The 13,790-nt window shown below is 63.6% G+C and overlaps 1 protein-coding gene across 4 annotated transcripts; it reads right to left on the reverse strand.

Annotated features, from left to right (window-relative positions):
• Positions 1 to 671: 671 nt before the first annotated feature.
• RHOBTB2 (Rho related BTB domain containing 2) lies at positions 672 to 13,759 on the reverse strand. 4 transcript variants are annotated; one of them, XM_065659355.1, is made up of 11 exons: positions 13,682 to 13,759; positions 10,985 to 11,086; positions 4,964 to 5,165; positions 4,686 to 4,789; positions 4,412 to 4,597; positions 3,301 to 4,325; positions 2,418 to 2,536; positions 2,188 to 2,338; positions 2,011 to 2,099; positions 1,716 to 1,821; positions 672 to 1,628 (listed from the first exon to the last, which is right to left on the reverse strand). In XM_065659355.1, the coding sequence occupies exons 2-11, from the start codon at positions 11,041 to 11,043 to the stop codon at positions 1,390 to 1,392; spliced, it is 2,280 nt and encodes a 759-aa protein (XP_065515427.1). In that variant the 5' UTR covers positions 11,044 to 11,086; positions 13,682 to 13,759; the 3' UTR covers positions 672 to 1,389. The 4 variants fall into 4 exon arrangements, with proteins under 4 accessions (XP_065515427.1, XP_065515429.1, XP_065515428.1 ...); XM_065659357.1 differs by lacking the exons at positions 10,985 to 11,086; positions 13,682 to 13,759 and adding an exon at positions 10,355 to 10,447; XM_065659356.1 differs by lacking the exons at positions 10,985 to 11,086; positions 13,682 to 13,759 and adding an exon at positions 9,535 to 9,772.
• Between the last annotated feature and the right edge of the window lie 31 nt (positions 13,760 to 13,790).

The following is a 13,790-nucleotide window of genomic DNA, read 5'->3' on the forward strand; positions in this document are numbered from 1 at the left end:
TGTGCATGCAAACCTGGGCAGGAGGCTCCTGCAGAGCCAGGCACATGCAGGGGGTAGTGCTGGGACACAGGCTCAGCTCCCAGCCCGGGGAAGGCAAACAGGAGTCGGAAGCAGCCCGGATTCAAAGGGAAAGAAACTTTCATCCTACCTGGAGCTGCAGCCTTGCTCCTGCAGCTGAGGATGAGCATGAGCATGCGGAACGGAGGACTCCAAGGTGCTCTACCGAGGCCGGGTGGGAGGAGGAGCAATGGAAAGCAGGAGGACACCACCCGGAGCATCCCTGCTGGGAGCATCCCTCCAGCAGCAGCTTCTCCCAGGGATGAGGCTTAAAGGAGCATCTCCAATCCCAGCCGAGGAAGGCGAGCGGAGGTCTGGGGCTCTCCTGCTCACCCCCCCTGCCTGTCAGTCCTGCAGAGCCCTGGGGCCACGCTGCCTCCTCCTGCTGCAGGTACCTGCTGCGCTGGTGCGCCTGCAAGGTGGGACATGCAAAGTCAGTCCGATGGAAAAGCCACCTCCTGTTGTACAAGGCATTGATGGCTGGATCCTGCAGAGCTTCCCTGTCCCTGTCCGTCCAGGAGCGCTGGTTGGGGGGGTGCCGGCGTCATCCCAAGCAGGGCACAAGGAAGCCCCGTGTCCAGCCGCTTCCTCCCAAACACACAGGGACCACGCTGGGCTTTGAAAACACCATTTATTACAATGGAGCCTTCCAGGCTAAAATCCCAAGCCAAGGGCCTGGGGTTGGTTTCTGCTGTGGCAGGTTGTGACGGGGCCGTGGGGCTGGGGCTGGGGCGTGGGTTTTGCTGTGGGTTTTCCTGGTGAACAAAACGGAGCTGGGAGGCAGGAACGAGGGAGCTCCTGCTCCCGAACCAGGACGGACCCCACTGGTGAGCAGAAGGGATGCTGCAGTGCCTGCAGGCAGCGGGGGACCAGGGTCCCCTGCACTGCGCCTGACCCTGCTGCAAGTCAAAGGGGGTGGCAGAGCCCCCCTGGGTGGCTCCGGCTGCCCGGGGTGGTGAGATGCCATCAAACCAACCACGTCCCACCGCTCCTGCTCACACATCAGTGGAAGCCAATGGGTTCTTCTTCTTCTTCTTCTTCCTCGCGCTGCTGATGTTCATCAGAAGAAACAAAACCACCCCCAAATTAACCCCCCGCCAGCCCTCGTGCTCCTGCAAACGGGAGTTTCTCCTGCTGCTCGGGCCCTGCAGCGTGCACAGGGAGAGCAGGGCTCCAGGAGCTGCTGCGCATCCACAGGGATGAGCCCCTGCTGCCATCGTCTCCTCCAGGGCTTCGGCTGGTGGCGTCCGCTCCACGCCTGGCGCTGGGGCAGGTCACCCCCGTTCCTCCTCCTCCTCCTCCTCCCCGGGATGCTGGAGCCAGGAGGGGCTCTCAAACCACAGCTGAGGAGGAGGAAGAGGAGGAGGAAGAGGAGGCTGTGGCTGCCGACGATGAAGGAGAGGAGGAAGGGGAGGAGGAGGCGTTCCAGAAGAGCCAGCGCCTCTTGGGCTGCCGTTTGAGGTGGAGGTAGTCTTCCTTCTCCCGCTCCTTCTTCGCCCGCTGGTAGTGATCCTCCTCCTTCAGGTACCACACCGGCGGCCAGCGGTGCTTCTCGAAGTACTCCTGGTTCTCTGCAGGGAGATGGGGCAAGGGGAGGGGGGTGAGGGCAGTGCTGGGACCCCCGGAACCCCCTTCTCCCCGCCCCGGCCCCCACTCACCTCCCGACATGGCCTTCATGTCCCGGGGGAACTTGCGGCAGACGTTGTTGTAGTTGGTGCAGATGTGATGCAGGCACCAGTCCGCGAGCTGGTAGGCGCAGTGGAACTGGGAGAGATGGAGCCCACGTCAGAGCCACCCTCGGGCAGGGTAAAGCCATTCCCCTTGGCCTGTCCCTATATCCCTTATATCCCAAAGCCCCTCGCCAGGTTCCCTGCAGCCCCTTTAGGCACTGGAGCTGCTCTAAGGTCTCCCCTTTAAGGAGCCTGCTCTTCTCCTTCCAGCCCTTTCTCCTACCTGAGCCAGCTCCAGGAACACGAGCACGTCCCCATCGATGTCCACCATCATCTGCGCCGCCTCCATCAGGCCGGTGACCGTGTACTGCTCTGTGAGGGACATGCGGGGTTAGAGGGGCTGGGACCGGCTGGCGCGGGAGCAGGGGGCCAGCACCGCGGTGCGGCCGGGGAGACTCACCGGTGAGAGCCACCAGATGCGGCAGGCAGAGGCGGTTGGCCAGGATGATGAGCTTCATGTCGTCGAGGTCGGGGCTGGAGCTGAACTGCCCGGTGTACAGGTACTCCAGCACCGCCCGCATGCAGCTCTTGCTGGTGTGAGGAAGTGCCACCTACGGGACGGCACCGTTGTCACCCTGTGACCATCCCTGCCTGTCCCCCCCTCCAGCTCCCTGCGGGCTCCAGCCTCACCTCGTTGGTGGAGCTCTCCACGAAGGGGCCGCCGAACATCGCGGCCATCCAGTCGCAGCTGGAGATGAGCAGGGGCTTGTGGGCACTGATAGCACCGTCATCCAGCACGAAGGTGACATCTGGGGACAAGCAGAGGGATGCTGCTGGCACCATCCCTGTCACCCGGGGCTCAGGCACCCCCTGGCTCACACCGGGGACCACAGAGGGAAGGGGACGGAGCCTGCTCCATCCTGGGTTTTCTCCCCTAAAGATCCCTATTTCATTTCCCGGCACGTGCTGATCGCTCAGGGAAGGGCCTTGCTTGCGCTCTGCCCCTTCCAAGCGGTTATCCCAAGGATCAAAAGTCTTGCCCAAGCTTGAACCTTGGGAAAGGGCTCGGAATCGCTGGGGGTTTCCCATACCCCGCTCCGCTCTCCACCCTGGACCACGGCTTCTCCCCAGGGCCAGCACATGTTCGTCCCCGACGGCGACAGCTCGGCCTCATCCAGCCCCAGCCCCACGCGGCCGGAGGGATGCGGGGATGCTGACACCCTCGGGACAGCCCCCGCGGCAGCACGGCGCACGCCGGGGGCACGCGGCGCTGGGGAAGGCCCATCAAGGGCACGTTGCTGCTCATGAATCAGTGACCCCATGAAATCTGGACCCGGGATGGGGGCAGGAAGCCGCCTTTGCTGCTCTCTGTGGACAAACAGAGCCCTGGGGCTGGGGAGCAGCAACCCCTGCGGAAGGAGCATCACTCGCAGCGTAAAACACAGCGCTACGGAGCTCCCGGGCACCCAGAGCGTGTCCCTGGGGAGCGGACGTCAGCTCCGAGCCCCCGGCCTTCCATTAGAGCCCCCCCACAAGGGAGATGTGGTCCTCCCCCTCGGCCCCGCAGTTGTACCCGAGAAAGTCCCCTTGGCCAGGCATTCCTTCACCCGGTTGGTCCTCCGGACGTGGAAGGCTTTGGTGATCTCCTGGTTCATGAACGCCTCGTTGTTGAGGATGTTGGCCACCATCATGCGGAGGTCGAACACCTCCAGCAGCTCAGCGATGTGAGCGATGTGCATGAGGTCCCGCTCGTTCTCATCCAGCTCCCCTGTGTACAGGTACTTGAGCACGGCCCGGAAAGGACCCGGCTGGATGGAAGCGTCCATCTTCACCACCACCATCAGCTTGGACTTGTAGGTCAAGGGGTCTTCTGCCATCTCCTCCTGGATGCTGGTGAAAGCGCGGCTCCAAGAGGACAGGTTCCGGCCCCGGCGCAGCCCGTGCTCCCCGTTCTCGTAGCGGTTGCCCCGCAGGATCCCGTCACTGGTGGAGGCTCTAAGGCACGGTTTCCTCTGGCCAGACCCGGCCTCCTCGGTGCTCTCGCAGATATCAAAGCTCGCGGCACGGAGGAGGAAATCCCGCCCGTGGTGCCTCTCCTCTTGGTGCAGCATCCTCTCGGCGGCCGCGGTGACGGCCACCCCGAAGCCGTGCCCCGCGGTGCTCTGCTGGTCCTCCTCGCTCAGGTCCATGAGGAACAGGTCGTAAAACTTGGAGGAGGAGGTGGAGAGGTAGATCTTGTGTGCGTAGATTTTGATCTTCTCTTGCAGCACCAGGATGACGTCCGCGCACAGGGGGTCCTCCAAGAGGTGGGCAGGACGCTCCTCGTTGTTGGAAGGGGGGTCCGGGACGATGATGATGGGCGGAGGGGGCTTGGGGGGCAGGAAGGGGGCTTGGAGAAGAGGCCGCTGCACGTTGCGGAGATGGGACTTCCAGAACTGCAGGTGACGGCGGGAGATGAGGGCGGCGCGGATGGCGTTGTCGAAGACGTCCTTGATGCCGAACTGGGCCACCACGCTCGTCTCGTAATAGGGGATCCCCAGCTCCTTGGCCACCTCCCTCCCCTTCTCCGGGGGAAGGATCTCATTGGGTTTGATCGGCCTAGAAAAGAGGGGGGACAATGGAGAGACGTGCGCTAAGGGGAGCGCGTTGGGCAGGCACAGACGTCCCCATGGCGCGAGTCCTACCTGGCCAAGGGTCGCCGTGCCCGATTGACGGCCTCCAGGTCGGCGTAGCGCAGGTCGAGCTGGCAGCCCACCAGGATGACGGGCGCCCGGGGACAGAAGTGCTTGATCTCGGGGTACCACATGGTCTTCACGTGGTGCAGGGAGTTGGGGTTGGCGATGGAGAAGCACAAAACCACAACGTCGGACCTGCGAGGAAGGGCAAGGTGCAGCTTGGGGATGGAGCTCTGCTCTGCCGCCATGCCCAGGGTAGCACAAGGCTCTGCCTCTCTCTTACCTGCCATAGGCAAAGCGCCTGTCTTTGTGGTGGTCACCAAAGGTGTCCCAGAGCCGCAGGGACACACTAACATCATCTACCACATCCCGGGAGCGCTCCAGCACCTGCAGGAACAGAAGCACCCTCCAGCTCCTCAGTCCTTGAGCCCTGCAAGAGCGGGGTTGTCCCCACCACATGCAAGATACGGAGGAGTCAGCCCCAATTCCCCCATGGGGAGGATGCAGCTCCCTCTCCTTGGGGCTCCCTTGGAGTATCCATGAGCTGAGCATCACCCTCACCTCCTGGCAGACACGGTACTGGTCGATGGCCCACACTGTGGGCACATGGGTGGCAAGGAGCTGGTACTGGGTCAAAGTGGCGTTGCAAGCGCGGGCGCAGATGAGTCGGGTCTTGCCCACCGCGTTGTCCCCGACCACGACGCACTTGATAGTTTCTACGTTTGGCCTCTCATAATCCATGTCAGAATCCATTAATTGGGACCTGGAAGGGAAAAGGGGGGAGCGGGTCGGAAACTGCTTGGGAGAAGCCAGGGTGGGCTGTCTCCAGATGGGATGCGATGGGATGCGATGGGTTGCCAAGGTGGGGGGGGGGGGGTGAAGCAACAATACGACGCCGGTACTCACACCCGGAGCCACCAGCCCCTGGCAGCACAGGGGAAGCGCTGCAGTGAGCGGCAGCGCCGGTGAAGGCAGGAATGCAGGCAGAGTGCAGGCAGAGGGCAGGCAGCTCCCCAAAGCTCCCCACCAGTCCCCTGTAACAGCGCAGGTGCCGGGGGCAGCGTGCGCCGCTGTGCCGCGCGTCAGACACATGCGTTTCATCCCCTCCTCCCTCCCCGCTCTGCCTCGCGCTTGTTCGTGTGAGAGGAGGCTTCTTCCTTCTCCCCCCCCCCTTCTTCCTTTCCCCTTTCTCCCTTCCCAGCCTTTGCAAGCGAAGCTTCCAGATCCAACCGACCGAGCGGTCTTTGGGGCTCCAGATCCGACCGAGCCTGGCTTCGGGGGGGGGTCTCGCCCTCGGCGCTGACCTCCCACCCCATCCCCACAGGGAATGGTTGCTCCCAGCTAAGAGCAGCAAAGGAGAAACTCATCCCGTCCCCAGGAGGATCAGGAGCCGTCGGGATTGGGAAGGCTCCCAGCATCTCCAACCTTCCCGGGTGCTCCCAAGAGAGAGGTTGGTGCTGTGGGTGCTGCGAAGCCGATGCAAAGCACCCGTATCCCATGAGGTGTAACACCCTTTGCCTGCTCAAAGCCCCCTAAACCAGCCAGAATGCACTCACCACAGCATTAAGACAGGGATTTATGTGGTTTCCAGGAGGAAAAGCAGGGAGGAGATTGAACCAAAGGGGGAAAAGGACACAAAAAAAACCACCTCACATCCCAATTGCTTTGAACTTCCCAAAGCCACAGATCTCTTCCCCCCTCATCACCCCCTCCTGGCCCCGGCCTAGCGCTGCTATAATAAACCACCAGCGCCAAGGCTCAGTGAGCTGAAGCACCCGGTAACGATGGCAACGGAGCGTGGGGACCACGGCCGCAGCGCCCCAAACCAGCCTGGCAAGGACTTCCCAATGTTAGCACCTCCCTCCCGCGCGCAGGCTCCCTGGGCACACCTGAGCTACACCAGGCAGCGGGGAGGGCACGTGAGAGGGCTCCGCACCGAGCAGCATCGAGCCCCAGGGCAAGCGTAGGCAGAGCAGGGTGGCACCGATCCAGGCCGCTTTAGGTGCCAGTGGTGATGCATCGGCTGGTGCCAAGGCAAAAGTTCGCCGAGTTGCCTCATCCCCTCCATCCTTTGGGATGCAGGGAATTCTATCTGCTGAGGGCACTGAAAACCGGGAATTGCCACCTCCTTGGGCTCTGCACAGTGCAAGGAGTCAGGGCAGGTTCTCTCCTTCCTGTTAACCCATGGAAATCTGTTTCCATCTCACGCATCCCCCTCCGCCACTGTCCCTGCTCTTCCCGGGATCGGCTTTGCCCCATGGGACCGGGAGATCTCTGGGGGGATCATCAGGGCCCATGGAGCTTCGCTGCAGTTATTTTTAGGACCAGCCGTGCTCCCAAGCGGGCCAAGCTCATTCAGATGGGGAGAAGGCACATGGAGATGACAACTGCGGGTGGCGGTTTGGATGCTCGTCCTGCGCCCAGCCGAGCACAGGGGAAAGTCTGGGGCTCCAAGGGAATTAAGGGCTAAATCCTAACGGGATCAGCGCCTGCATGAAGGGGAGGAAGAGGGGGACAGCAGCAAGCATGAAATAGGGGCTCGGAATAAAGCAGAAGCACACTGGGGAGCTCCCATCACCCCCGAAGGGGGCTGAGCCTCTTTGCAGGGACAATTCCAACAGCACCACGTAGCCACCTCCGCAGCCACCTTCCCCCATCTCTCCAAAACCCATCAGAGAACAAGAAACAACCCGAAATGCCAAAACATCGGAGATCCCCCCCCCCAGGAAAAGCCTTTCCCTGTGGAGCAGGGATGCTCCAGCCTGCAGCAGCCCCCGGCACTGCTCTCCCTGCCAACCGCAGCCCCCAACCCAAACCACGGGCACCCAAGTCACCCCAAGGGGACCCCCCAGAATCGCTCCTTCCAGGCTGCCCAGCCCGCGGTTGCCAAGGCAACTGCACCATCACCCCCGGACCGTCGCCTAGCAACTCCCAGGCTAAAAATCCTCCATCCCGCACCTCGCGAGCGGAGGAGAGGCCCCAAAGCGGGGGGAAACCGCCCCAAAACAGCAGCGATGCACAAAAATAACGCGCCCCCCCCCCGGGACCCACGGACCGGCAGCCGTGGGGTGCAGGGGAGCCGGGCCCTGAGGAAGGAGCCGGGGCTGTGCAGGCCGCGATGGGAGGGAGCGGGGCCCCGAGCAGGGCTGCGGCACGGCCGGGCCCGGCCGCGGCACACGGGACCTGGAGCACCGGGAGCGGGCATTGCGATGGGGCCGGGGATGCTCGGAAGACCCACATCGGGGATGTGGGGCATTGCGATGGGGCCGGGGATGCTCGGAGCACCCATATCGGGGGTGCAGAGCATTGCAAGGGGGCTGAGGAGCACCGGGATTGGGTGCGGGGCTGTACAGTGGGGATGGGAGTGCTCGGAGGTCCCACGCTGGGGGTGCAAAGCATTGCTATGGGGCCAGGAATGCTCGGAGAACCAAGATTGGGGCTTCAGGGCGTCGGGAGTAGGAGCAGGGCAGTGCAAAGGGGCCAGGGATGCTCGGAGGACCCGGATCGGGGTGCGGGATATTGCAAGGGGCCGGAGGTGCTCGGAGCACCCATATCGGGGGGGGGGGACATCTCAAGGAGGCTGGGTTAGACCCAGACAGGGGGTGGAGGGCACAGCAGTGGGGTCGGCGGTGCTCGGTACCCCCAGGCCGGGATGCGGGGCACTGCAAGGCTGCGGCGGCTGCAGCGGGACGGGGCCGGGTGCATGGAACGGGGGTCGGGAAGCGGGGGGGGGGGGGGGGGGCTCCCCGGTACTTACACCAACACAGACGAAGCGGCGGCTCCCAGGGGCCGGGGCCGGGCTCGCCCCTCCGGACATGGCCACGGCGCAGGTTGCGCGGCTCGGCTCGGCGGGGCTCGGCGCTGCGCTGCGCGGCTCAGGGCCTGGGGCGGGGGGGCCCATGCCGGCACCTCGGCCACCCCGCGCTCAGCATCCGCGGCCCGCTGCGCTGCGCGGAGCCTTGCGCGGACGAGCCCTGCGCGCTGCAGTCGCGCCCGCCCCGCCTTTCATTCACAAAAAACAACCGGCCCCACCGAGGCCCCGCCCCCGGCCCCCCGCCGCCGCCCATTGGCTGAGAGAGACCTGGGGGGGGTACCCCTGGGGGGGGGCTGCGGGACCCACCTCCTGCCCCCTGCGCTCCCTCGCAGGGGTCTTCATCCTGCTCCCCACCATCTGCACCGCGGGGGGACCCTTGTCCTGCCATCCCAGTCCTGCCCTTGGTAGGGACCCCCATCCTGTGCCCCCAATCCTGCCTTGCATGGGAGCCCCCATCTTGCCCCCCACTTTTGCCACGGATTGGTCTCCATCCTGCCCCTAACCCACACCTGGGTGGGACTCCAACCCTATACCCCCACCTCAGCCTCCATCATCTGCTGCATCCAGCGCTCATCCTCTCTCTGCATCCCCCCTCCATCCTCCCTCCTCTCCCTGCATTCCTGCCGCTGGGAAAGGGTTCACCCTCTGCTTGCCCCCTCCTTGGACCATCTTTCCCCCCCCAGCCCTTGTTGGACGGGGGCTACACGGGTTCTTCCAGCCCCTCAGCTCCCCGCCAGGCCATGTGTGCTGCTGCACGCCATCACTCCAGCTGAGGAAGGGGCTGCACCAGGGCAGACCCCTCATGCAGCTACTCCCAGACCCCCCCCACTCAGCACCCGGGGCTGTTGTTGTGTGTGGGGGGGGGGCAGATGTGACCCATCCATCCACACGCTGCAGTGCTGCCCTTCAACCCCAGCCCGTAACGCTCCTCACAGCCCCCTCCTCACCCCACAGCCCCCCCCCCCCCACCAGCGCTGCCCCAAACCCCCAGCTCAGGGCACATAAAACCCCAAAGTCATCCCCGCAGCGCGGCTGCCGGGAAGGCGCCCGGCCCCGCTGCCTTGACCCCGAACATCCGCATCATGTGATGCCTCGCCATCCTTCCCCAAGGCTTTCGGCCGCCTTTCCCCCCCTCCCCTTTTCCTGCCGCCGGGATAAGCTCGGCCTCCGGCTCCGCTGCCGCCCCCCCCAGCCCGTGGCACTGATGCAACACCGCGTCAGGCGGCGTCAGCCCCGGCGCTCACCTCGCAGCTCCAGCGGCCCCCGACCCCTGCTCCCCATCCCAGCCCCGCATCCCGCATCCCGCCCCCCGCCTCACCTAACTCGCAGGACCGGGATCTCTCTCTCCATAGCAGAAGGAGATGGAGTCGCTTATCGGGGAACGGGGCGGGGGGGGGGGGGGGGGGGGGCGGCTGAGCCGGGCATAGGCAGCTCCCGGTGCTGCCTCCGAGCCCACGCCGGCTCCGTGAGCCGGGGGAGAAGCTTTTGGCTTCCCGGGGAAGCTGTTCCGTGCCCTGCGACGGGAGCTGCGAGCAGCCGAGCCGCAGCTCCGAGCCTTCTCCTGCTTGGAGTGGGTCACGGGGAGGGAACACGTAAGGCTGGTTTGGAGCCGCATGATTTGGCTTATTTGCTCTCTTGTAGCAGGTGCTTAATTGTGGCATAAAGAGCTCCCGGCAGCTTTCTGGGCAGCCGAATCCCGCCTGCGCCCTCCCTGCCAGGCACAACAAAAGCACAATTGTCGCTCGCGGGGCTGCCGGGCCCTTTTCCCGGCAGGAGGAGTAGGGACACGGGGGTGGGAGGCACCAAGGAGGGCTCCGGGCATTGGGAATGGGCTCCGGAGCATCTCCAATGGGAGAAGAAACGCGTCTCGGCTGATGCGCTGCATCCCGCTGCTGCCCAGGGACGGCGAGGCCAGCGCCGCTGCCCTGTCAGGGCTATGGTTACAGACCCGTTCTCTCCCTGCTCCCATGGCTCTCTCTGATTTAAGCCTCTGGAACTTGTCCCAGCGGGCTCCCATCTGCCCAGCTCCATGATCACCCTCATTCCCCGGCACAGAGCTCCTGAGCCGATGCTGAGCGCTACGGGGTGGGGGGTCACACCAGGAAGCTCGCACTAAGCACTCCATAGCATCCTCCTACCTCCATCTCCCCTTCCCAGCAAGGAAAGAAGCTCTCCGGGTATCAGACACGAGCAGATATTGCTCCAGCCATTGGCAGTCATGGGGTAAAGGTTGGACTTGTTGATCTTAAAGGTGTTTTCCAACCTGATTGGTTCCATGATTCCATGCCCTCCCTGATTAAACTTTATGACTCTAATGCCGGAGCGTTCCCATCCCTTCCCAGGTGCTCCCAGAGTCCAGCCTCGCTGGGGGCTGGCTGACGGATGCAGGGATGCAAACCCATTTCCCTTTTGCTCATTGGAGCAGCTCTGCAACCTTGACAGGGCTGCCCCCAGTGCCCCCCACCCTGGTCCCTGTATAAGGCTGAGCTCAGTGGTATTCACCTTGCAGAGGGCAGCATCCCTTGCCAGCAGCACCCCTGGAACAGTGGATTTCAGGGGGGGGACACCCCGATACCCCCCTGCAGCCCCTGTTGCTGTGGACCTGCCTTTGTCTTGCTCTGCCCTAAGCCCTGCCGTGGGGTTTCTGCCTTATCCATGCGGGAATGAAGGCGCCGGGGGGTGGTGGTGGTGGAGGGGAGCAAAGAGCAAAGTCCCTTGGAGAAAGTGGCTGGAGGAAGAGCGCGTGAGGAGGAGCAGGGGGTACTCACAGGCTGTGGGCCATGGCTGTCATCTTCCCGGCGGGGCTGCCTTTCCCTTGCGTTTCCATCTCTTTCTCCTGGCAGATCCCGAAGGGGAAGGGCAGAAGGGCTCTGTGAAAACACCCCACACATGGAGTCACATCCCGCAGCCACCCCCTGCCCGCTTGCCCCGCTGCCCAGGGCACTGAAAGCCTGTTCCTAGGCGCGAGGTCTGCTCTCCCCATGCCACCGCCTTCACCACACAGAGCAGCCGATGGGGAGACCGCGGATACGTGCAACAGGCATGCACAGACCCATCCCTTCCACTGAAGCCCAGCCACAGCCTCCTCGCAGCCCCAGTTTTCAAGGGGGAGTCCCCATTCCCTGCTCCAAGCATCTTACCCTGGGAGTGGGAGCCTTCCCTGTGGGCGCATGGAGCCCAGGCAGTGCCTGGTGCCACCACCGAGCAGGTTTGCCTTGGCCAGGGCTCCGGAGCGAGGCAGGGCAGCGGGGCTGTCCCCTCCTTCCCCAGCTCTGCATCACCGGTGCCTGCACACGTCAGGCTGGAGCAGAGTCCAGCCCGGGCTTCGATCCCGGCAAAGCCTGGCTCCTGCTGGGAATGGGGTTCAGAGACCTTGCCGTGCTGCTGGGTCCTTCTCTGGACCCAGGCAGTGAGGGTCTCCCCTCCGGTGTGCTGCTCTGCTCTGCTGCAAGGGATCTGTAGCATCCCCCAGGCATCCATGCAGGCTCCATCAGCCTTCCCTCAGCATGGAGGGAGGTGGCAGCTCATGTAAGTGTTGTTTATGGGCTTAATATCCACGTGGACCCAGCAGGCAGGAGAAGGCTCCAACCAGCGCCCTGCCAAATGCTGCCAAACCCCAATCCCTATGGATGTGCCTCCGGGGGCTGGGAAGGAGAGGCCAGAAAACTGGAGGGGAAGGTCAAGAAGAGGCCAAAAGAGCATTCCTGCACCTTTCATCTCATGTCCTGCCACAGCAGCAGGGTCTGTATCTGAGGCAGGAGATGGGATGCTTTGGAAATTCACTGCACTTGCATCCTCTGACCCAGCTCCTGTCTGCCAGCCCTGAAACAAGGCACCTGATAGGCCACGGGTGATAGCTCATCCTGCCATCGACACCGCGCAGCATCCCAGGGATTCATCACTCCCTCCATCAATATTTAAACCCAGAAGGAGCCATTTTACTGCTGTTTAATGCCACGTGTCCTCCAAGCAAAGCATCCCCCTCTAGCAGAGCTAATGAACATCTGGGGCTCTAGGAATGGGGTCAAGGTCTCAGCCTGCGTGTGCTGGATTCCTGCACCCTTCAGCTGGGACGTGTGGGATTTACCCCACGGAGCGAGATGAAATCCCAGCTCCGGCTGCTCCTGCCGCTGCTCCCCATCCCCTCAGCCAGGTTTGGGGGTGCAGGGCCGGCCCCATGCTCACAGGAGGGCTGCAGCCGGGAGCGCTCGCAGGCTCAGGCTGCTCCATGCAGCATTCGCAGCATCAGGAGCTGCTGACGCCTCCTGAAAGCACTGCGAAAAGCTGCTATTTTGGGGAAAGTTCCTCTTGTAACGGTGCATCCGGTGGCTTCGCTGCTCCCCTTTGCTCCTGCTATGGGAAGGGCTGCAGGAACAGGCTGGTAACATCGCCAGCAAGCCCGGGCTTGTCAGCAGGGAGGGGAAATAACCCCCCCCCAAAGGAGTTCGCTCTCACGTGGTGCCCTGCTATGGGTGCAGGGGGGGCCCAGCCTGGCTTGCTGCAGCTTGGGGACCAATGCTCAGAGAGAAGGGGGATGTGGGACCTTCGTGGGTCTTGTCCCGTGGTGCAGGGCTTGGGGGGGTTGGGGGTGGAGGGGGGGGGGTGCTGTTATCTCCATCTTAAGAAAGGATAATTAAAAACTCAAAGAAGAAGGAGTCTGTTTCTAAGCAACTGTCTCCAGTGGGGATGGAGAGCAGAGAGAGAAGCAGTGATGGGGAGGGAGGAAACTTCTGGGGTCCCACAGCCCCCGGCAGGACCGAGGTGGGGTGAGGGCTGGAGCAGAAGAGCTGCTTGGGTCCATCTCATCCATGGTGGCTGCTTGAAAGGCAGGAAAAGAGGGGCCACGGGGGTGTGGGACCAGCAGCAGCGCTGGGGCAGGGCAGAGGGCGGTGGGTGGGAGCATCACCCCCTTTCCCCACCATAGCCCATGCGAGAGCATCTGCGCCTCGCGCCCTTGCTTTGGGAGCAGCACCCGAGCCCCACAACCACTTCCTGCCCCAAGGGCTGCCCCTGCCCGACCGCAGGCAGCAGGAGCCAGGCGGGCAGCGCTGGTGCTGCATGGACGCCCTTGACTCCCTGCCAGGAGACATCAGCACCCCTTACTGAGGCAGTGAGGAGCAGCCATGGGGAGGCTCTGGTGTGATCCGTTCCCATGGGACAGCATCGGCCCCATAGCACAAGTCCCTTTGGTGTCTCCTTGCACGTGGCTCTCTGCCCACAGTGCCAACTCCAGTTGCCACCAGTACAACCCACGGAGCCTCGCTGGGGTCCAGCAGCTCAAAGGGGAGCAAAGGGGCAATGAGGGGATGAGGAGCTGAGAGCATCACCCACTCCAGAGGGAAAGGAGATAGGGAAAACCCCCTCCGCTTCACCTTATCCCATTGCTGTGGCTGGGGCCAGCCCCTGCAGAGCCCTGCGGTGGGGGAAACAGAGCCGAAGGTGCCGGGTGCAGGCGCTGTGGTTACCTGTGAGCTCCGGCTTGGCTCCGTCCGCAGCGATCCCCTCTGGTCCCTTCGCTTCCCAAAGGTGCCAACTGGCCAGGGCAGGGAGGACCCGTTCTTATACGCTCGCCCA

This window comes from Lathamus discolor, chromosome 22, assembly GCF_037157495.1.
Source record: "Lathamus discolor isolate bLatDis1 chromosome 22, bLatDis1.hap1, whole genome shotgun sequence".
Taxonomy (NCBI): Eukaryota; Metazoa; Chordata; class Aves; order Psittaciformes; family Psittacidae; genus Lathamus; species Lathamus discolor.

Bases quoted from the DNA above. Each gene is read 5' to 3' on its own strand.
- RHOBTB2 (XM_065659355.1), bottom strand. From the start codon at position 11,043: ATGGAAACGCAAGGGAAAGGCAGCCCCGCCGGGAAGATGACAGCCATG. The intron at 4,598-4,685 runs GTAAGAGAGAGG...CCTTCCTCGCAG, and splicing joins AGGCGCTTTGCCTATGGCAG to GTCCGACGTTGTGGTTTTGT. The intron at 4,326-4,411 runs GTAGGACTCGCG...CCTCTTTTCTAG, and splicing joins GCACGGCGACCCTTGGCCAG to GCCGATCAAACCCAATGAGA.